A 23,365-nucleotide genomic window follows, 5' to 3' on the forward strand; every position below is an offset into this window, starting at 1 on the left:
GGGCTCCCCGGCAAGGGCGGTTCCTGAGATTTCGGGGGCCCGGGGCAAGACGGCTTAAAGGGGCCCTAAGGCCACATTTTTCTCTATTTCAATTGCAACTAAATTCTCGATGCGCTATAATTTGTGTTGCCTTGTCATGTTGACTATCCAACAAATAAAGGTCATAAGCATTCACAGAAAAATTGGTTGCTTTTCTCAATTGGCAATTATATTTTTCTATTAGGTTTGTGCCTACTCTAATATTATCATCCTATTCTCACTGGGTTGTTCTTCAACAGTAACAAAATGCATTTTTCAGAATTTCTAGTAGAAGTACTTGCATCAGTTGTTTAAAAATGTCAATATCTCCTTTCTGAAAATCAATCAACTCATATGCAACTTTATTTTATTTACTCATTACCAGATGGATACATTCTAAATAACATCTTGATAATTGCCACACATACAAATGAAACAATAAATTAAAAACCCTGTTAATAAAATAAAAAAATTGCTAACAAAGGCTCGGAACAAGGTACCTGGAGGGTAGAAGATTAAAAATTGCAAGATTTTGCTGCTTCTTATTAGTCACGACCAAAAATCCGAGCTCCTCTTTTCTAATCCCAAACAACAGAAGAAATCGGAGTGTGAGAAAGAGATATGTACGGTGATGACCTTCATCCTCATTTTTCAAAAAGGATGGATCTTCATCTTCATAAAACGAATGAACGACCTGTAAAGACTACAGAAAAAGAGGGATCTGCGTTGAAGAGGAGTTTGATTGAAATCTGAAAAATCTGTACTCGGGGTTAATTTCTTCTTCGACAGGAAATCTGAAAAGAGGAAGTTCCACTAATCACGGACAACAGCAGAAAAATCACGAATAGAAGATACGGGCGGGGGAGCAGTAGACCTTGGGGCGGATTAGTTGCCAAGTGGGGAAGCGGAGTAGAAGCAGAAGATTGCACCTCGTACGGCAAGCCGAGAAGATTGCGATTTGTTACCTTTTTCCCGTTTCTTTAGAATCTGTCTACACATGGGCTAATATCACGAATATATGGAAAGCAAGCCATCGGGGCCCCCTTCGTACTCGGGGGCTCGGGGCGGCCGCCCCTCCCGCCCCCCTTCAGGACCGGCCCTGCTCCCCGGCCTCTGCATAAGAGTGATGCATACGGCCATATTATTATCCAAATAAAAACGTGCCAACAAGGTTTCAAAGTCTCCAACTGAAAAAAAGAAAAGACAGCTCACACAGAGCCAAAAAGGCTAGAGACACAAACTAGCCAGGAAAAAAATGCCACAACCGGCTGGCTAAAGATAGATAAGTAAACTAATTGCCTATCCTATTACATGACCGCCATCCAAACCGGTTGAAGATATCCCGAGCTACCATCTCCCAGCGGATAGATGCAGTAACCAAATGCTCCCTGACCTCCATCAGAGTGAGTAGCGACCACGAACGGATCACTGCCGTGGCTCGGAAAATAACCTGCAAAAAATGAATACGTGATGTTCTGTTAAAAACCAAATCATTTCTGCACTTCCAGATAGTCCACAGCAAAGCACAAACTCCAACCCGAATGTGTCTCGCTAAGTCAGGCTCAATCCCATTAAGCCATGTCCCAAATAACGCATTGACAATATTCGGTGGGTTAATATTAAACGCAATGTGGACCGTCTGCCAAAGGACTTTGGCCAGCGGGCAATCAATAAAGAGGTGTTTGATCGTCTCATCCCGATCACAGAAACTACACTTAGTAGGTCCTGTCCAATTACGCTTCATCAAGTTGTCCTTTGTTAAATAACTTGTTTATGGACAAACCACATAAACACTTTTATTTTCAAAGGAACTTTGACATCCCATACATTCTTGGACGTTGGAATGGAGTTCGAATTAATAACATCAATATACATTGATTTAACTGTGAATACTCCAGACCTAGTCAGCTTCCAGCGTGAAAGCTGAACCTCCATCAGTCTCCTAACTAGACGGAGCCATTCTTCCCAACGATTGCCCGCTAGCGATCGTCTAAACTGAATATTAAGGGGAATAGATTGAAATACCGTTGCAACGAACACCTCACGTCGTTGAACAATACGATATAAAGATGGATATTGAATGGTCAAGGGTGTGTCGCCGAGCCAAGTATCCTCCCAGAAACATGTACTAGCACCGTTTCCAATAACAAACTTTGTCCTATTAAACATAGATTGTTTGACTTTCATTAGTCCTTTCCAGAAAGGCGAGTCAGTCGGCCTGACTGTGACCTGGGACAATGTTTTTGTCTGGAGGTACTTGCTGCGAAGGATCTGCGCCCACATGGCATCAGTCCTGGATGAGAGCTTCCACAGCCACTTACTAAGAAGGCATCTGTTCTTAACTTCAAGATTCTCAATACCAAGACCCCCTTGGTCTTTCGGTCTACAGATGATATCCCATTTGGCAAGCCGGTATTTTCTTTTAAGTTCATCACCCTGCCAAAAGAAACGTGATCGATAGAAGTCCAGTCTTTTCCTAACACCAACTGGGACCTCAAAGAACGATAAGAGAAAATAGGCATACTCGTGAGCACCGAATTTATCAGGATTAATCGGCCTCCATATGACATGAGCTTACCCTTCCAGCAACTCAGTTTCTTCTCAAATCGGTCCTCGATACACTTCCATTCTCTGTTTGTCAGCCTACGATGGTGTATTGGAATACCTAGGTAAGAAAAGGGTAGATCCCCCAACTCGCACCCAAACAATTGCCTATAAGCCTCCTGTTCGTCTTTGGCTCTACCAAAGCAGAACAACTCGCTCTTATGAAAGTTAATCTTTAACCTGGTCAATTGTTCAAATAGGCATAGCACCAGCTTCATATTTCCCGCCTTGGCCAAGTCATGCTCCATAAAGATCATTGTATCATCAGCGTACTGAAGGATGGATACACCTCCATCAACAAGATGAGGTACCAAGCCACCTACTTGACCATTCTCCTTAGCCCTTCCTATAAAAATTGCTAACATATCCACCACAATGTTAAACAGGATAGGGGACATCGGGTCTCTTTGTCTTAGGCCTTTATGTGTCTGGAAGTAATGACCTATGTCGTCATTAACTTTAATTCCGACACTCCCTTTTTGCGTAAATGATTCAACCTGTCGGCGCCAGGCTTCATCAAAACCTTTCATACGCAATGCCTGTTGGAGGAATGGCCATTTGACCTTATCGTACGCTTTCTTGATATCCACCTTAAAATTACTCCATCTAATTTTTTGGAGTGAATTTCATGAAGCGTTTCATGAAGGACAACCACCCCTTCAAGGATGTTTCTGTCCGGCATGAAAGCAGTTTGGGATTGTTGCACCACAGAATGCGCAATCTGTGTGAGCCTATTAGTCCCGACCTTGGTGAAGATTTTGAAACTAACATTGAGGAGGTAGATCGGCCTAAACTGCTCAATTCTCACAGTATCCGTTTTCTTAGGAAGCAATGTGATAGTTCCATAATTCAAGTGAAATAAATGAAGCTGTCCAGAGAACATATCATGAAACATAGGTAGCAAATCCCCATTAATAATGTGCCAGCACTTTTTATAGAACTCGACCGGGAATCCATCCGGTCCGGGAGCCTTATTGTTTTTCATTTGTGCAGTAGCATCAAACACCTCCTTCTCTGAGAACGGGGCAACGAAGATATCATTATCGGCAGCCGAAAGATGAGGCACATCCTCAGTCCTGGACTCATCGAGGGACACACAATTATCCTCCGGAGGTCCAAATAACTGCCTATAATACTCGGTAATATATGTTTTTAGGTTATCCTGTCCTAAAATAGTGCCCTCATCTTGTTCAAGTTGAAAGATTTGCTTCTTTCTGTGCTTACCATTGGCAATCAAGTGAAAGAATTGAGTATTCGCGTCCCCTTGGACCACTTTGCGAACCTTAGCTCGCAAAGCCCACTTCAATTCTTCTTCAGGGAGAAGTTCTTTCAACCTCTTCTCCGCCTCAGTTTTAACCTGGAGCTTAGCTGGCAGCAGAATCGTGGATTTGGCCTTTATATCCAGGGCCTGTATAAGAGAAAGGAGCCTATCCTTTTCAATATTATACACCCCACAGAGGTGTTTAGCCCAACCCCGTAAGAAACTTCTCAAATGCCTAATCTTATTTTGCCAATGCTCGACCGCCGTCCTACCTCCTGCACCCCTAGCCCATTCCCTGGCAATCAGGTCCAAGAACCCCTCGTGTTCGAACCAGGCCATCTCGAATGAAAAGGTGTTTTTTTACCCACGTGGTTCGGCTCCCCTGAGTCCACGAACAAGGGTGTGTGATCGGATATTCCCCGCGAGAGAGCTTGCACCGTGACAAGAGGGAACTTCTGTTCCCACTCCACGCTCGCGAGAACTCGATCGAGCTTTTCGTATGTCGGGTTTGGCAAAGCATTAGCCTAGGTAAACTTTCTACCAGAAAGCTCTATCTCCCTCAGATCCAAGCTTTCAATAATGGTATTGAACATAAATGACCACCTGCCGTCAAAGTTATCATTATTCTTCTCCTCTCTCCTCCTGATGATATTGAAATCACCCCCAACTAAAATTGGAAGCTGCTCTGACCCACAGATTCGAACAAGGTCCAACAGAAACTCCGGTTTAAGCTCTGGTTGTGCGGCACCATAAACCGCCACCAAAGCCCAGTTGAACCCATCAACTTTAGACCTGACTCGAAACTTTACCGTGAAGTCGCCCATCACTACACTTCGGACTTCAAGCGAATCACATCTCACACCCAGCAAGATACCACCCGATCTTCCTTGCGGAGGGAGGCAATGCCAATCAAAATCAACACCACCCGCAAGAGAGGAAAGAAACTGGGGCGCAAAGTTATCTCTACCAGTTTCCGATAGAGCAATAAAATCTAAACGATGCTCGAGAGAAGCCTCAGCAAGAAACCTTCTTTTAGCCAAGTCTTTCAGACCTCTGCTATTCCAAAAGATTCCTTTCATATCTCGTCATGGAATTTTTTTCTAGTCCGAATCCTAGCACTCCTACGAACTGCAGAATCGGGATAAATCTTCCGTTTCCACTTGCGCTTTGGTTTACTAGGCTCTTTCGCCCGGTCCTCATAACCGGGCTCAACGGTACTAACCACGTCAATATCTAGGGGTGCATCATCGTCCTCAGACTCATGATGGGAGGGTGCTAGATCCGCACACAGATTATCGAGCACTCTAACCCCTAAAGCATCAATCTCATCATCATTCATGGGTTTAACCGCTGCGAGATTACGAATAGTCTCTAATGCACGCTCCGCCTCCAAATCTAATAGATCATTCACCAAATTGGAAATCTCACTATCAGTAGCACCTAGTGAAACTCCTAATTGGTTTGCATTATTTATAATCTCCTCATTAGAAAAATGCAATAAAGAATTAGATATGTTGACGGACATACCAGAAGAGATCGCAGGATCATGAAGCTTGGCCGCCCTCATAGCGCACCGTTGCTGCATGTCATCAACCTCCGGAAGCTCCTGAATGCAAGAACTCATCCGTATCCCCGTCGAGACCGGGTCCGGGATCCCGCCAAAAGCAAAGACCTCCTCCCTAGTAAAGCCTCGCGGTGAGTCCCCCAAAGGGTCAACCACGGCTACCGGAGGAGGCGGCTGCGGGCTCCCATGCCCCTCAGACAAGTGCCCCACGAGTACGACAGGAGAGGGGATGGCTGGGGCCGCCTGCGCGAGCCCTCCTCCCGCCCCACCCACCGGCGCAGAGTGAAGTGCCGACGTGGTAGGAGACGCGGTCCTCCTAACCGTAGGGGAGGAAGGAAGAGCCAGGGCCGCCTACCCCAACCCCCCCCCCCCCCAGCGCCACTGGAGGCGCGGGAGCTGTCGCCACGACCAGAGGAAAAAGGGCCGGGCCGCTTGCCTCGGGCTCCCTCTCCCAGCGCTGGCCGACCCCAACGTGACCGGCGTCACCGGCGTCGGGAGCGGGAGGGGAGAAGTCAAGGCCACCTGCCCTGAACCCACTCCCCCAAGCCCCACCTTGAACGAAGACGTCATCACCGGAGCCCCGACCACAGGTGAAGCAAGGGAGATAGAAGCGACCTCCGGCTCCACCTCCCCAACTCCATCCAAAGACCTCGCCGACGCGGCTCTCACCAGGCGTCAAGCCGATGATCCGCTAGCACCCTCAAACTCCAACAAAGGGACCGTGTGTTCAAACACATCATTCGAATCTACCTGATCACTCCAAAGTCTGGGAGGCGCTGAGGCGGGCTCAAAAGACCCAAAACGCAACGGAGTCATAGGCACCGAAGGTGTGGGTGCCGGCTCCACCCTGGTCCCATCCCCGTGCAACTGAGCATCAGGGCGAGAACCGTTGGACCCCTCTCGTGTGGACTCATCGGTCGGTGCCCCCTTGGCTCCCGCACTGCTGTCATCCTCATGCATATCAACATCAGTCCCATTAACCTCCTCAGCAAATAGGTCAGTGTCCTCAAACTCGATCTCGAGCGGGAAGACCTCTCCCCTATATGTCCAGTTGACCACATCAGGCACGAACTCAATATCCAGTACACTCACTAAAATCCGGGCCACCCCATGAGCACGGGTAAAAGCCATATCCACTTTCTCCATCTTCCCAACCATAATACCCATACTGGCCACTACTCGAACATCCTGCAAAGGCTTAGATGGAGCCCCCGAAAACCTCAACCAGACCTGCGTAAGCGGCTTTCCCTTAGGCTCCACCTTCGTCCACTCGTGAAACTCCAAAATACACTTAGTACGAGGAACTCTACACAAGCCAAAGCTCAGTAGTCTCTGCAAATCATCCACAGAGGGGAAATCGACCTTAAAGACATTGGCCTCGAGACTAACCAACTCCCACTGGAAGTCACCCGGTGCCAGCTCCTGAAGCCTCCGCACAATCTGAGCCTCAGTCACCTTCCCCAGGGTAGCTTTCACAACCCCGGTGGTCAAGCTCTGTGTCTCCTCGAGAATCTCTCTCGCGGCCGGGGACTCAAAGAACAACAGCTCTGCACAGTATAGTCCATACATTGTCAGAGCCTGGTCACGCAATAACGGGCAGTCCCCCGAGGCATGTGCTGGCTTGCCACACGAATCACACAGCTCCGCCATGCACTCAGCAATGAAGTGGCCCTTCTCACCACAGCGGTAACAAAGCATTTTTTTCCTTCTTGCGCGCCCACTTGGACGCCCTCTCTGCATCAGACCTGTCAGACGCCTCAGCCACAGTCCCAGTCACAGGAACCTCAACATTGGTCAGGACCGTCACCACATCCATCGCTTGGCTAGTGAGATCAGTATACTGAGCATTATCTGTCTCCACGGCTGCCGCTGCATGGTTAACAGCTGCCGGGGGCGGAGGCTGACGGCGATACCTCCCACGGCTACCACCCCGACCACCCCGATGTCCATGGTAGCCTCCTCTCTGGCGGTGATCCGGACCGGAGGCTCCCTCAACAAAACCACCTGGAGGTCCGAGAAACAGTCTCTCAGCAGACCCGTCACTCTGCCAGGCATAGCCTCGACCGCCTCTCGTAGACGAGGAACCACGGTGCTTTCCGTCTCCATACGCATCAACACCATCATCCCCCCACTGACCTCGGGGTGGGTCAAACGAATCTTTAGCTGTCGAGTTATGCCTCGTCTGCGAAGGTCCCGAACGATTCTGAACCGGCCTCGCGACATAATGAGGTGGAGGCGGGGCACCAGGCTGACCGCCAACCGGAACCGGCACCACCGGTCTCGGACCAGAACCGCCACCCCGACCCGTAGCAGCAACCACGGTAGGCGTCGGCCCCGTCGGTCGGGGTCCAGCGGGGCCACTTCTTCCCGCCGGCACCACAGGCGGCCGGGCAAACAATTTAACACTAACACGCATGCTACAGAGCAACCAATTTGACCTAGCAAACGAACGACACGACGACGACCACATCATAGTTTGACCGGCCGGCCGGGTGATCATCATTCATTAAGAGCATCTCCAACAGAAGCGTTATATGAGCGCCGCGCGGTACAAAAACTGCTTTTAGCGCGCGCAGACCCGGTTTGGAATCTCCAGCAGCCGCACAAAAAGCACGCGCGCGCTATAACTAATGCAGCGCGCGCATCAAAAAGGCATCACGCGCAGCATATTTAGTGCGCCCGGTCGTGCGCGCTGCAAACTGTGGGCTGCTGCAGATGGGACCGCTTGATTGGGACCGTTGGACTCGCGTGCGCATCATATTTTGCCGCGCTTGTTGGAGCAAACGTCTTCTAGCGCCCTAAAAAAATTTACTTGCACGCTGTAAACTTGTTTTTTGGGCGCTGCGCATTGGGCGGCTGTTGGAGATGCTCTAACACGCTCGTGCTAGTTACCGCCGGCAGAGGAAACGGCGGCGTCCTCGGTGCACCTGGGCCCGGGGTCGCCGAAGTACTGGTCGCGACAGACGTGGAGGGACGGGTCAGACTCGGCCGGCACGCAGCGCTTGCACGCGGCGGCGCACCGCTCGACCTTGTCCAGGCAGAGGCAGAGCGGCGGAATTGACCTGGTGCAGATGGTCCTGTCGCAGCAGTCACACGGCCTCTCCTCGCCGCCCTTCTTCTCCCTCGCCCCCGTCAGCGCCATGCCTGCTTCATCAGGAATTCCTGCATGACAACGACCATGACAAGCTAATTAGCTACTGCCAGTTTCTTCCTTCAACCTCGAGTTTAGACGTCACCTTTGCCGTCGCTTGGGAGGCAAATGGTGGTGTCCACATCGCCCGCGGAAACAAGGGACACGAGCAAAAGCATCAGGAGAAGAGATAGTAGTTGTGCATCTCTTCATGGTGGTAGTGTCCATCAGAGCCGAAAATTCGAAGGAGAGGACGAGCGCGTGCGCTCCTGGTATCTTCGACCATCGATTTAGCTATGGGGATGCGTTCAGCAGAAAGTAATAAATGCGTTGTCGGTGTACGTGGGCGGCATACGGGGAAGTACGGTTTCCAGTACGTACAGGACGGAGGGGGGAGTAGACGGAGCACGTCGGTCTGGGACTTGGGGTCGATTATGTGCCAAAGAGTACCAGTGGTACATTACAGTAACGGGATGACGTTGTTGCCGTTGGCGGACGGAGGCACCGACGGATGGTGGGGAAGGGGTGTTTGTGCGGTGCAGCTACCTTATTTATTATCAGACTGCCCCAGCTGCCCGACCATATCTGCTCATTTCTCCCCCCAAAATCTAGAGGAAGAAGCCTAGGTATAGCACATGGCGAACGCCAACCAAGGTGCGGATCCGCCCGTGTTGGAGATAATCCCTTGTGCGGATTGCGGAAGGCGAGTGGTGACGTTTGTGGCAAGGCGAGGATAGTTCGCGGGTGAGAGGTTCTACAAGTGCCGCAACCACAACGTAAGTGGATCTTTTGGCTATATGGATGTTGGTTTCTTTTTGCTGTTGAAATATTATTCGTCTTTGCGAATCCATTGCAGCCAGGGAGAGGAGGTTGTGATTTCTATTGATGGCAAGAAGCATATCTGGAGCACTTGGTTGGCCATGGACCGGTGGTGCCTCTGGTGGAGCAGCTCAATCCGGGTGATGACGGTGTCGGAGGAGTAGTTGAAGGTGGTTAGATGCAGGCGGCGAATGTCGCAGTGGGGCAACACAACAGAGGGCCGGAGGCGCCGCACATGGCCGCCGCGGCCACCGACGTTGCCGGGTCGTTGCTGCGGGAGGTGGCAGTTGGTCGGTGTCAGCCAGGCGTCACTCTGGATGCCGCATCGATCAATCTGGTGGTGTCTGTCGGAAACATGGCTATTTGCGTCGCCATCCTTGTACTAGTTGTGGCTGCAATCGTGATGCGATGCGCTTGATTAGTCAATGTAATACTAGTATCTTATGGACGCGTAGTGGGAGGTGTGCTTAGGTATGGCAGGGGTTAAGTGCTGTCAGTGGCGTGCGCGAGGTAGCCATATGCTTTTGGCTTGTTTAGCATCTTGCTTGTATGTTTGGACCTACTTTTATGCAATGAAATTTCTATAATGGAGATCTAATGGTGTAGAGTTGGTTAGCTACTAGATTTTCCTTCCTAAAAAAAATCCGCTTTGTAAATTTTTCTTTTTCATGCAGTGCACGTGGAGGGAGGGGGGGGGGGGGGGGGGGGGGGGGGGCATCCCAGCTTGCGTTGTCGTTTCTGAATTAGAGCGCACCACACAGTGGGGAGTCTGAGAAGGTGATGTTACTCACCAACCAGGCGGGCCGCCGCTTTTCTTTTCTCACCAGCCCCATACCCAACACCTAGGCGTAATGAATGCTCACTTCCAGTTGTAAATAGTGAAGGTTGCTCTCTCTCATCAAGGGGGGAGGGGGATTCTCCATTTTCATCGTCCGTCAAGAGCTGGGCTGAATAGTTCGATCCAGAAGAGACCTCAACTGGCTGTATCAACGCTTAGATCTGCAGTTTTGGTTAGCAGGCGTGTACGCGAGCTTGGCGGGTATGTCAGTTGTTTGTTTTGATTCTGTTTGTTATCGCACTTGTATAGCTAGATCTGAGGTTTTTATTCTTTGTGGAGGTCAGATTCATAGGATGGTAATGTTTTTTGTTGATTAATAGATGGAGGAAGAGGACGAAAACCAAGGGTGGGGAGGGGGAAGGCATGAGCAAATAGGGGTTACAGTTGATGTTGTTGAGAGGTCAGGAGATGATGTGGAGGATCAGACAGGGCTAACCTCGCGGCTGTCAGTTAAGCATGTCGTCGAGGTCATCACAAAATTCGATGAGTACAAAAGATGGCTTGTGTCTGAGATTGGTTTTGAGGGTATGCTTAAACTCCCACTGTTGGGGAAGATGGATCTAAAGATGAGTGCGTGGATTATGCGGAAGGTGAAGGTGAAGGTGCGTGCAATAGTTGTTGATGAACATAGGGTGATTCCTTTTGTGCCAGAGGATTTTCACAAAGTATTTGGCATTCCGTGCGGCAACCGCGCTGTTCGTGGAAGGGATGGCAAAATAAAGAGTGCAGCAGTAGAGTTCATGAAGCAGACAATTGGGATGGATGCATCTCCTGCTCAGAATCTCAAGATGGCAGAAGATTTTCTTAGTAGGGATATATCAGATGAATCAAGCAAGATTGAGAAGGACTGTTTCCAGATTTCATTTGTTATATTTGTGATGGGTTATGTCTTGTCCCCGGGCACAAAGTATGAGCACATGACCATTGATTTTTGGGGGGCTCTCGCCAATCCTGAGCTGATTTCCCAATTTAATTGGTGCGAGTATGCTGTTGATAATCTCATGGCAGCTGTGATGAAGTTGCAGAGGGAATATCACAACAAGGCGCAAGTGGTTCATCTTTCTGGATGCCATTTGTTCTTCCAGGTATGTCATATGGAGAGCTTCATTTAAAATATTACATTTTATTACTATTATTTTGGAAATAACCGTTTTATTTGTTGTTGGAGCAGATTTTCTTGCTAGACAACATTGATCTTGGGATTTTCAACATGATACACTCTGTATTTCCGAGAATTCAGAGTTTTGACTACAAAATGCTTCGGCAGATGATTACGATGGCGCGCTGCGAGCAGCGAGGGAGCATAACATACGTCCCTGGAGCAGTAAGTCACACAGCATTTTTTTGGGTTTGCTGCAGCTTAGTAGTATGCATAAGCCTTTTTATATTCACTGAATTTTTGTCTTGATTTTTCAGATTCGCCCACCAGATTCTGTATGCTATGTGCCTGTAAGTGTGACGAGCGCAATGTGGACGGACGGTATGTCACTTCCATCTTCGTCCAAACAACCATCATCAAGGATGTCTGTCACACGCAAATGTCGGACATCAAAGGTTTGTTTAGATGCAAAGACAGGGGCATTCAACTTTTTTGGGGATCCTATGTCTGCTAATAGGTCAATTGGCCCAAGTGAATTCAGCAAGCATCTTCGACAGATTTCAAAAGATGATCCGGTATTGGTTTATGAAATTTATTTATTTTTTGTATTTTCATGTTTTTGAGACAGTAACTTATCAGGATGGCTGTGTGCAATAGGCCCTGCAGGAGCTGAGTCTCATGTTGAAGCAGCACAATGCCAAGTGCACGCTCGCCGCGACATTGTTGAGGAACCAACTACAGTCTGATATGTTTTGCTTTGCGGAGAAAATGGTCGAACTTGTGAAGGACCGCTGCAGGTGTTGTTCGAATCGAGGATTGTCCAAGTGTACTAGTCTTGAGGATACTGGTCTGTAATGTTCATGTGTTTTTACATAGTGCTACTTATGATTTAACGTCATAAATGTGCCCAAGCTTTTTTTGTTGCATATGTGCCTTCTGAACTTATGTGATCTTTCTCTGTTATGTGCATGTACACAGATGTGGATGGTAATTCTAGTAGGCGAGTTTTCGAAGTAGGCCGTCGGCTTGATATGGGTTGTGACGAAGGTATTGTCTAACAGTGTCATTGACTATGAGATTCATTTTTTTTATGGTTTTGGTGCACCGTATGTTATGCCAAATGTTATTATGCTGCTTTGTTTTTCTGTTTCAGTCCATGCAAAGTCAAAGGTTTACGAAGATTATCAAAGAATGAAAAGGATTTGTGTTGAACGAAACAAAAACAAAGCTGGTACAATTTTTTTGTTTGTAATTATGCATGAGAAGTATGGAGGGTGCATGAGCTTAACATATGTATTTGCAATTTCCTACATTTTCGCAGAATCAGGGCAGGGCCAGTCGCGGACGAAAGATGATGTTCCTGTCTACAACAATCCTGTGATAGAGAGAAAACCAGATGATAGGGGGAAGATGTTTGAAGACCGAATTGTAGTCTATGCACAGACTATTGCTGAAATGGTTCAATCTCTATATGATACAGATACGAAGGAGGCAACATTTGTTTATTTTCACTCAACTGAGTCTAAATTACCCAGGCGTAGGAATGTCATGTCGGCAAGCTTTTGCAATGATCCATGGTCACGGGGATGTGTCCCGCAACCTGCTTCAATCCCGTTGATAGGCAAGTTCAATGCATGGATCGGTGGTCAGAAAGACCTTGATTTGAATAGGTATTCAAGCGACTGTTATTTTTGCACTTGTTTGTTAGAAGTTGTGCATCGTATATTAACAAGCTTAAGTTGTCGGGATTTTTTATTTTACTGACATTTTTTTCATAACATTTTAGTGTTTGGTTGCTGCATACATCGCCAAGGCTCTTGAGGGTAAATGTTGTATGTATTCAGCAGCAGATACTTGGATCAGAAGCTCTTGACCATGAGGTTGCTACCCTTCTTTTGCGGCGTTTTTACCAAATTGACACTGGGGATGGAGGAGCAAGTACCTACATGTTGTGGAGGGAAGTTCTTGAACCAGATTTTTCGGTGCGGCCATATTTTACTACATATAATTATGTTGTTTTTAGGCTCATACACTTTAGCAATGTACATTTGTAATGTGAAACACTGAGTTTTTCCGCACAACAGACGCATGCTCTTGCCGGGGGGAAAGTCTTGCATGTGAAAGCTGTACAGGGGGTATTTACACATGCAAATCATGATATAACGACGTGTAGGATGGTAAGCACGTGTGTATGGGGGAACCTTTTTTTATGAAAGTTTTTACAATCACTATCTGATTTAATATATATCAAATGGTGCAGTTTTTCGTACCTGCTGTGTTGGATCAAGGGTGGGCGGCGTATATGTGGGACATGATGAGGAAGGAGATTCATGTCCTCGACCCTATGTGTCAGCAAGCTATGGGTTTAGAGCAGCGTCACTTAATGCATGAAGTGGCAGTCTCACAAATTCATGCTGCGTTATTTGGCTGCTTGAATGAATACTTTGCAAAATGGCATCGCGCTTCTCAAAGTTGGAAGCGGAAGTTCCCGAAGATTACTGATGACTTTTTCACAAGGTATATTGCTGAATTTGAGGATCAATGTATGAAGGCAAAGGAATGCAGTTGTGAATGTCATTTATCCTTTTTGATTTTTTTCAGGGATGAGTCTGGAATATGCATGATCCATGCTATTAGGAATTATTGTGGGGAGAAGATGATGTGTGCACTTACGAAGGTAATTCATTCTGTTGGATTCTATTTCCATCTATAATTATAAATGATTTCATTGTGAATATGTAGCACGGGGGAGTTCAATATGTGGTTGGCTGTCAAATATGCAGAATAATATTGCAAGTTTTAGGAAATTGGTTGCTTATGAGGTCTTCCATTTACGCGATGATCGTGGCGATTTCGTGGCTGATGATCTCCTGCGCGCTGCGTTTGATGAACCTGAGGAGCGATGTGAATGAAAGGGGTGAATGTGCTATTGGAACTTGTTTTTTCAGCAACTAGCACTGACTGATGAATGTGGTTAGATGAGTGTGTCAAATAAAGGACATGCTGAAAATCATGTCCCGTGTATGTATGTATGCCATGTATGCTGGACCATGTGTTAAGTAGTACTGTTGTGATTTTCGTTTATGTGTTTTTTAGGTTTGAAGGATGCGAACAAATATTTTACCGTCTTGACCAACACTAAATGGAAATTGTATGCCCAATGTAAGCGAAATGTTTTTCATGGGCCATTGCACGTGGCAGGTTTTAAGCTTGTTGCTCTTCAAAACGCTTTTTGTGAAAGTTTATATACTGTGATTTAGTCGATTGTGTGAAATGAAAGTTGGATTTTGTAGAGGGGCGTGGGGAGGCGGCGATGGTTACGATTTTATGATTGTTGTCTATAGCAAAGAAAATTTCGAATTTTTCGGTGGGATTTTAATGTAATGTTCCATAGGTAATTTTTTCAGTTTGTTTTTGTCTAGTGTTTCAAAGAAGGGTTGTTTGCCTACAGTAAATATAACATGTTGCCACGTTTTTTTCTTATTATTATGCAATGTAGACAGTGCCTTTCTCAAGTGTTGATGTGCTCATCAAAATCTGACTATTAAATATAACGGTCTTTTTTATATTATAATTTCATAATACCTTTTTAGCAACCAAAGTTGGGTTTTTTTTCGTACAATGTTTTAAGCAGGCGGATATGTTCTTAGAGGAATGGAAGCACACATGTGTTTAAATTTTTGAGTTTTCGTGGCTTGGGGTGGTTTTGTTGGTGGTCGGGGTGGGGGTGTATGGGTGGGGGGGGGGGGTGGGCGGGGTTGACAAGCATGGGAGCAATGGATGGGAAATGCGTTTATTGATGAGACTATTTTGTTTAACTGTGTCAAGTTAACTTAACGAGATGCCTCATGGTTAGTTTGTTTAATTAATTTGCGATTGGATTTCACTTTCTTTTTGATTTGTTAGAGGAATGACATGTTTTCTTGGGTTATTCAACAATTTTCAGGAGGAGCAGTTGCTGGAAGGCAGCATCCCAAGATATGCGTGATGAGCGCAAGTGCATGGTTGACGTAGGTTTGCAAAGAAAGTGTTTTCAGCATCAGGATGCTACATTGTTCATAGAAGGTAAATGCATAGTAGTAAAGGCAGCTAAAAGTCTTAAAGTCTTATTACATGAACATTGTACTTAGGTCACAAGCAGGTGATCATCCACAACATAAGATCGATTAAAGTCGGCAATACACAACATAAGTAGGCTAAAAGTCTTGCTAGGGAAATTCAGTACATGAAGGATAAAATATGATAGGAGCCATAGTACGCGTAGCGCGTCGTAAAGACCGACATCCTAAGGGGGAGCCAAACCAAGGATGATGTGCGTACATAGCTTGTCTCGTTCATGATCTTTTTGCAATAGATTAAGGGTGGCTTCTACTTGTACCGCGATTCAAACTCCCGCATTTTTAAGCATGGCTGGAACCATACACGGTGGAGCATTTTTCGTTCCCCTTCATGTGGAGAACCTCGTATGCCATCTGCATCTTCATGTATCCAATTAAAGCTTGTAGACAGCAACCGTTGTGGGTTAGCATTTTTATGTGGGTGTTTCATATGTTCTGCTATAGAGTGGAAAGGTTAGCAAGCTTACCGGGGTTGGCATTATTTGCAGCCTGCACCCATCATACTCCTTGATGTAGTGCAGGACATAGAAGCCACTCTCAGAACTGTCAGGTTTTTCAGTCACATAATCATTAGTTAGGGCAAGACAAGTATGTGTGCAAATCTGAATAGCATAACTGGTGTTGGGTTAATTTACGAACTGCAGTTGGCATGCATGCCGTATGTATACTTGTAAGTCCAGGGAATTGTAGGGAAATACCAGTCTGGATAACATGCATTGAGGCATTTGAAGAGGCATCGGGTGACGCACTTGCTTGTTTCTTTGTGCTTCTGTTCAAGTGAACCTGGTGGGGAGGTTGTAAGCATGGGATCCATTACGCGTAGAGTTCTTGCAGCAATGTCTATCTCATAAATACACCACCCTTTTGCGATCTCAAGTATAACGAAAAACTGGGAGTTCGAGACAAGTGGCAAAAAAATTAAATGTTGTTAGTATTCGTGGCATCATCTTGGGAAGGCGTCATAAACAATTACTGAATATTTACCATAGTGGGATGTTGGTTACTTACTTTTGTGCATTCCTCTAGTTTGTAATCATGGTTTTCTTTCTTGAACATCCAGTGCACACGCTGCAATTCATCTTCTTTGCTGCTGACAATGGCTATGTCCTGAAGAAATCATGAGTGCAAGGATGACAGTCAGAACCACAGAAAGTCTGGTAACTCACGACGGAATAAAGTAAGTAATGAAGCAGTTGTTAATAGGTTATTGATCTTTTATACCGCAAAGCTTGGGTCAAAGATTGCCCTATAGTGCGGACTTCCTCCTGGGTATAGCTTGTTGTCCTTCATGTTGAAAACTCGGACTGGTGCTGACATGCCATCTCTTTTAAGACCATGTCCCGCACCAAAGTTCCTTATCATCGCATGCCCGTTCATCTCTATCAAGTAGGGATGATCGAGGGTAACATATTTCCTGTAAAAACAAGACATATTTCAGTCACTTCATGATGCCATTCTATATTGTTGTGCAATAATTACATGCTTTTTATTCCACGAGGTTTTTGTTGGATACGTGGGTTAGAATACAGAACCTGCGTAGCTCATGGGATTTTCATTTCTGTATTGTATCATATGTTGTGTAGACGTCAGAGACATCAGGCTCATCTACTGATAACCTTTGAAATGGTGCACGAGCAGGTTTGTGGGTTTTCTCTGAGGGTGATCCGTCGGCTGCACTCCACAAAACTTGCAAATTGTCAGGTATAGATGGGTCATCAGTATATGCATTTTTCTTGAGAATTTCATAGAGATGCAATGCACGAGTTTTTCTGAAGGTAGATCAGTGATTTTGTCTCAAGGTACGACAATGGGGTAGGTAGTTGCTGAACAAACCTTCAGATGTTGGAGGCAGCCGCGTGCTAGAAGATGAAAATATGCTTCTGTTGATCTTATGTGCAAAACGGTCTATGCTGCTATCATAGCTACCTGATGCAACTGTACATTTATCACCAAGTTGGTCAGCAATACTTCACTTTTATGATTTGTTTGGTACTACTAGAGTATGATGTACATTTTTTACGGATTACCTGCTGCTAGGAGGTCCATGCCTGATGAGCTGCCACCCAGAGCATATGTTGGACTTGAATCCCATTTTGGCGCAGCGAGTGTGTTGGAAGTCCGATAATCTATAAGGCAGGTACCAAAATCAAGGATGTTATAAATAGGCGACGACATGTCTTTGAGGGTGTAGCAGATATCAAGCTGCTCTGCCCTACCTGAATGTGTGAGGATCATTTCATCAACAGTGCTGCTTGTCTTGTGTCCATAACTTGACTCCATGGATGCCACATGCATACCGAGAGCACTAGAGTACAATACATTGTCACCTAGTCATCCAACCGAATTGGACAGTAAGGGCACATTTTTATGTAGGCGAGATAACCGATTTTGCTGTATAGATCAGCTAGCAGGAGACATATGATATGTGCCGTCACCTGAAGGTTGCTGTTTACTATGGGTTTGGGTAGTATGTTTTGCCCGTCGTTGGCTGTATGCCTTGAGTTCCACATGTTTCTCTTGGAGTTTGCTACAGTCTATGCCTGCAAGCAGTGCAAATAGGTTGATCAACAAGTCAGGAATGTTTAAACATGGATGGGAGGGTGTACTATGTTTTTGAAATAACAAGGATGACCTGCTGCTGGAGTTATATCGCCTTGGAAATTGGAGTTGGAAGATGCGGATGGTATAGTTGGAGCTGTTGGTTCTTGTGGAGTAGCCATTTGTTGCATGACATCTGAAATACGTGATGTTTTGTGTTTCTTGTAGTCCAGCTTTCTTGCCACATCTATTCGGGATCGCTTACTTGACCATCCAATTGATCCGCTTATAGTATCACTCTGGCTCTGGGAACGGAAATGGAAAGGTGTACGGGGACATTTGGGAGATGGGATCTGTACTGGATCAGCTATGTACAACATTTTAGTTAGCACTTAAGTCTGTAGAAAAATGTGAACTAGTGTATATACCGAGTTGAAGCTCGGAATGCCAAAAGTACATTTGGTACTACCTGGATCGTTTTGGCCATCTAGGTTGTTTGCAATACTGAACTGAAGCTCACGACGTGTTGAGGTGCAGCTGCCATCACTCAAATTGAGTCGTCCAATAACAGCTGGCAGTCCTGGTGCACGTAAACTTGGTTTTGGTGTTTTCGTTTTGTCCGGATTTCCGTAGTCTGCAAAGAAATTCATAATGTGGAATGATCAAGTCAAATAGTTATCATGGATGTTTCACAATGAAAATGAACCTGAATTTTGCACAGCTCCAAGTGGAGATTCTAGTTGCACGGTTGATGTTGGAGGTATCTGGATGCGGAGATCTGTTTAAAATGGAGAGAGTGTTGCAGGTTAGCAACATCAATTAGCATGGCAACTACTGATTGCGAGGCAAGAGTAATTAAGTGAACGTACTAGCGTTGTCAGTTGACGCAAAGCAGTTTGCTGTGGATTGTACTGCCTTATGTCCAATGGATACCTGTTTTTCAGGAGGTTCCTCCAATATATTTCTTTTGTTGCTGCTAGTGTTCAGCTCCATGCCTTTTGCAAGCCAGATTTGGCATGTTAGTACTGCGGACAATGTAGTAATAAATATATATAATATGTGCAATGTGATGCTGAAAGGAGATACAACCTTGAGGAGGTGCAGGAGGAACCATTTGCAGAGCTGTGTTCAATGCACCAAATGTCGGACGTCAGATAAATGTACCCACTGATTAAGTACTAATCGTGAGGCTTGGGTAACGGATGAAACTCACGGGTGACATGAATTGCTGTGGAGCAACTTGGTATGCATTCTGCTTCTGTTCCTCTATTGGATATATGTTTTGGTGCAGCTTCTTCGAATATCTTCCTTTTCCTTGAACTAGTGTTTACCTCCAGTACTATTTACAAGACAAAGTTCTTAGGTTAGAGGTGATAAGATTGCAAAAAGAAGTAGGAATAATATCTTTATTGTCAAAGCGAAGGGGAGATAACATTCACAAGTGGCATGAGGAATAAGGTTGGCTATTTGTTTTGCCATCCGAGCAGTCTTTGGGAACTTTGTCTGTGCTCGTTCAGCAAATAGCAGCATCGACAAGAACTCTGTGTACACAGCCTTACAACCATTGTCAACCTTGTCGAAAATTTGAAGAACTAGTGCAACACATCTCCGGTAGTGCTCATTTGTCAATCTTTGTTCAGGCGGACGGTGGTGGACGGCAAAATGAAGTACTGCATCCCTGATTCTGCACGCTACAAATGTTTTGATGAACTGAGAAGCAGCTGTTGTTGCCGCACCAATTGAAAAGGCACGTTCCTGATGGAGGATTGGATGCAGTTCCCACTTTGTTGCGGCATAGGTGGCAATGCTTTTTGTTTGTATGAATGTCAATACATTTATAGTTCATGTCCAGTGCGTAAACAAAGGTAAGAATAATTATTATTTTCCACTAATAATATTGTTCTTTGCATTAAAAATAGACATAAGAGAAAAGAGTCAGAGTTATTACTTTCAAACGACTTGTAGCTTCTCTTGCAAGTGCAAACATGTCTTTTAGTTTTTCGTATGTGTATGCAAAGACACACGGCCAGGCATTGTCCATCATGCAGTGTGCTTCAAAATTGATCCAATCCACAAAGAGTATCTATTCATGTGCACAAGGTAGCAACAACATGACCAATGAGTAATCTCATACGTAGGCATTAGAGTGAAGGATAAGAAAATGAATGCATGCAGATCTAGCACGTACTTGGGGCACAAGTTGGAAGCCTCCTACTACGGCGATATTGACCTGCTCAGCCTCAAGTTTTTGGGCCTTGTCCGCGCTTACCATGATTCCATCAAGCAGATACTGACCCCAGTTGTATGTGTGAATTTTAGAGGGATCCAGTACACATAGAAGGACTTCGTCAGGCACATCTGCACTTGTGTATCTAGGACAAATCATGGTGGCACACACTAGCAGAGTGTAGGCAACATTTGCAATGTCAATCTCTTTCTCATTAGTTGTTCTTCGATCAAAACGGCCGATGACACTCATTAGTTGATTAACTTGTATTGTGCCTTTTACTGTCCGTGCTAGACCATGCATATCCTGAACCTGCCACAACACATCCAGCCTGCTGGATGGGCTCAGGTGTGTTGGGACAGGCACAGGTCCAGACTGGATGCCTGTAATATGCTCTACGTCCTGTACCGAGATGGATCTAACTTGTTTATCAGGGAATGTCATGGTCTTCCGCTTTGAATCTATGCATCTAAGTAAACTCCAGTACATTTTCTTGTCTCCACCACCACATGCTCGAGTGCTTAGTAGTGCTCCTAACCCCGTACGCTTGAAATGAGGGTACCAAAAAGTCGACAGGCTCATCACCTGTTTGGTGTTGAAGCCGAAGCGAATGGAAGGGATTACTGAGGCATCTGACCCCTGCAAGCCAGTGAGCTTTTTTGGCCCACGGGCGCCTCTTTGCTTCCCTTTACTTGAGGCCTCGCATGCTACTGCTGCTTTTGCTGCTGCGGCACAGGGCTGCGCCACCTTACGCGGCGACCTTCTCAGTCTGCATTTCTCCATCTTCAAGTCCGGCATTTCCTTTCGACCGGATCCATCCATCGTCAGGTCTTTATCGGCATCTTCTTCCGTAGGAGTCATACGTCGATCAACCAACTCCCACGCGGCCGGAGCTGAGATTATTCGACAGTTCAAAGATTAAGGTCAGATATGCATGCGTCAGATCGAGATGTATGAGCAAAAATGCGATTGAAAGGCATGGTACGAATGAGTGGTGACATGTCACCTGAGGCAGCGCCGGCCGGTGGTTTTTGCCGCGTTAAAAAAACAGAGGATGTGGTGCTTGCTTCAATCCGGACTGGTGGGGCACGGAGGTAAGGTAGGAGAGCTGAGTAGAAGGGGAAGAAAGCGTCGATGCACTCGGATGGAGAAGAGGGATTTTCCCTAGGAGGAAGAAGGGGATGGAGATAAGCAGGGGACTGGAGTAGCAGAGTTGTAATGGTAGCGGCAGTGTTGAAGCGCACACGGCAGCCGAAATATGCCCAAAATGGGATCCGCGTGTCTTGTCCAGCTGAGCTGTGTTCACACGCTTCCTACCATTTTCAACACGCCACCACTCTTTTTACCTCATTTGTATCGCTCAGGCATGCCGCCCCATGGTAGGTGGGGCTTAATTATTTGCGAGGCATGGTGAGTGAGCTGAGCTCGCGTACACGTTCATATACGCGAGTGTGTTGCCAATACAGATGCATTGGTCAATGTTTCTGCGTACAGCTCGGACACGTCGCATGTTCACACATTTGGATCGGTATGCTTGCGAAAAAACTGATGTACTGTACTGTTCCAAAACAGTCCCGACACTGTAGCGACAGCAGGACTGCATGTCTCCGATCTGTTGGCCAGTACAGGGGAATCTAAACTAGGGTCCGAAGCATGGATGCGGCCCCATGCAACTCAGAATGGATGCGCATGCTGCCAATTCGAGAAGCAACCCCGATCATTGTATATGCCTTTTTTTATCTGTGGTCCCATCTGATTGGCCGCACGGCACAGATGATCCAACGATGGACTTTTCTCTAAAAGCAGCAAACGGTGGATGCCAAACTTTTTGTTGGAAAGAGCATCAGTTTGGAGTACGCCAGTTCTTAATTGTTGTTTTATTTTCATTTTTTGCTTCGCAATCTTATTGTCAACGACGGTTGATTTTTATTTTTTTAATCAATTTTTGATAAATCATATGCACATGTCGCGATTGCACCCACAATTTTATCTTACTATAGAAATCTAATATAAACTTTTGTCTCTGCTCCTCGGGGCCATGTTATCCATGTTTTTTCGAATCCACCTGCAATGTATAACCCTTATCGTACGTTTAGCATAGTGTAAAATGAATTCGTTGAACGATTAGCATTTTTCGTTACTAGATTTACGATCATTTAAAAAAATCACTATTACTTAAACAATTTTTATTTGTCGATTTTTTTGATGTTTCTCTGCTGTCATCATGTGACACAAATTCTTTGAGCAATCCCCTACGGTTGTCACAGGGGCAGTTATAACCAATGAATTATACCCAATTGAACGAGGATTTTGTTTAAATGATGTATTTTCAATCGCAATGCATTTCAAACATTATACTGGTGCACCGGTGCACCGGTGCACCGAACTCATATTGTGCTTTCTTAAACGTTTAAAAATTTTAGAAAAAAATTTAGCACACTCACACAACATCAATTTAGGTTGTCATAAAATTTTGATTCAAAATTTTGAACATAGCTTGAAAAACAAAAATGAAAAATTCGACACTGCATAGTACGTAAACATAACTTGGCTTTTTTGGCCCATTATCACACTGATGTTAAAAATTTTCATATTTATATATCAAAAAAATCAAGTTTTTATATGTTTTTTTCTGACAACATACATTGATGTTGCGTTAATGTGCTAGTTTTTTTTTCACATTTTTCCAACTTTTTATATAGGATACCGGTGTACCGGTAGCATCACAAGTACAGGTGCACCCGATAGATTCCCGTGTACCGCACTCACAAGGGCAGCTCCAATCAATGAATAATATGCATTCCAAGGAAAATTTATTTAATTATTTATTTCATTTGTGATGTAATTCACGCAGTATCGTTAATTTTTGCTTCATGTTTTACTACTATTCGTAACCCCCCCCCCCCCCCCCCCCCCCCCCGGCCCACCGCCGCATGTAGTTCCTCGTTGATGATGTATGTACCTTAGTTCTACTGCATGGTTCATTTTTGGACCGCATCCAGAACATGATAAATTAAGCTACGTATTTTTCCATGGTCGTGCAGTTGGGGCGGTTTTTTTTTTTTTGCATGGATGGTAAAAAGGTATGTATTTCTTGTTTTCCAATCAATCAACAAACAAGTAGAAGGCAGTTTCCTATTTTTCTTTTC

General features: G+C 45.6%; 3 protein-coding genes across 8 annotated transcripts; 1 reads left to right on the forward strand and 2 right to left on the reverse strand.

The window, feature by feature from the left end:
- Window positions 1-10,200: 10,200 nt before the first annotated feature.
- On the forward strand, window positions 10,201-17,429 carry LOC123059963 (uncharacterized). 5 transcript variants are annotated; one of them, XR_006427668.1, is made up of 17 exons: window positions 10,201-10,435; window positions 10,555-11,319; window positions 11,406-11,558; window positions 11,651-11,908; window positions 11,991-12,180; window positions 12,312-12,380; window positions 12,487-12,564; window positions 12,655-13,003; window positions 13,120-13,315; window positions 13,418-13,510; window positions 13,594-13,850; window positions 13,935-14,010; window positions 14,117-14,250; window positions 15,280-15,398; window positions 16,512-16,628; window positions 17,090-17,152; window positions 17,236-17,429. XR_006427668.1 is itself a non-coding variant. In XM_044482523.1 (13 exons), the coding sequence occupies exons 2-13, from the start codon at window positions 10,555-10,557 to the stop codon at window positions 14,243-14,245; spliced, it is 2,613 nt and encodes an 870-aa protein (XP_044338458.1). In that variant the 5' UTR covers window positions 10,201-10,435; the 3' UTR covers window positions 14,246-14,491. The 5 variants fall into 5 exon arrangements, 1 of the variants encoding a protein (XP_044338458.1); XR_006427667.1 differs by having other exon boundaries at window positions 17,251-17,429; XR_006427666.1 differs by having other exon boundaries at window positions 17,090-17,429.
- Window positions 15,424-16,564, reverse strand: LOC123059967 (uncharacterized). Its single transcript, XM_044482528.1, has 4 exons — window positions 16,460-16,564; window positions 16,150-16,340; window positions 15,919-15,994; window positions 15,424-15,831 (listed from the first exon to the last, which is right to left on the reverse strand). The coding sequence occupies exons 1-4, from the start codon at window positions 16,505-16,507 to the stop codon at window positions 15,826-15,828; spliced, it is 321 nt and encodes a 106-aa protein (XP_044338463.1). The 5' UTR covers window positions 16,508-16,564; the 3' UTR covers window positions 15,424-15,825.
- Window positions 16,718-20,066, reverse strand: LOC123059965 (uncharacterized). 2 transcript variants are annotated; one of them, XM_044482526.1, is made up of 13 exons: window positions 19,938-20,066; window positions 19,203-19,328; window positions 19,079-19,111; window positions 18,859-18,984; window positions 18,696-18,767; window positions 18,459-18,623; window positions 18,084-18,356; window positions 17,887-17,991; window positions 17,668-17,778; window positions 17,479-17,577; window positions 17,285-17,386; window positions 16,984-17,122; window positions 16,718-16,865 (listed from the first exon to the last, which is right to left on the reverse strand). In XM_044482526.1, the coding sequence occupies exons 3-12, from the start codon at window positions 19,101-19,103 to the stop codon at window positions 17,004-17,006; spliced, it is 1,197 nt and encodes a 398-aa protein (XP_044338461.1). In that variant the 5' UTR covers window positions 19,104-19,111; window positions 19,203-19,328; window positions 19,938-20,066; the 3' UTR covers window positions 16,718-16,865; window positions 16,984-17,003. The 2 variants fall into 2 exon arrangements, with proteins under 2 accessions (XP_044338461.1, XP_044338460.1); XM_044482525.1 differs by lacking the exon at window positions 19,938-20,066 and having other exon boundaries at window positions 18,859-19,111; window positions 19,203-19,797.
- Window positions 20,067-23,365: the final 3,299 nt, after the last annotated feature.

This window comes from Triticum aestivum, chromosome 3A (genome assembly GCF_018294505.1).
Source record: "Triticum aestivum cultivar Chinese Spring chromosome 3A, IWGSC CS RefSeq v2.1, whole genome shotgun sequence".
NCBI classification, from domain to species: Eukaryota; Viridiplantae; Streptophyta; class Magnoliopsida; order Poales; family Poaceae; genus Triticum; species Triticum aestivum.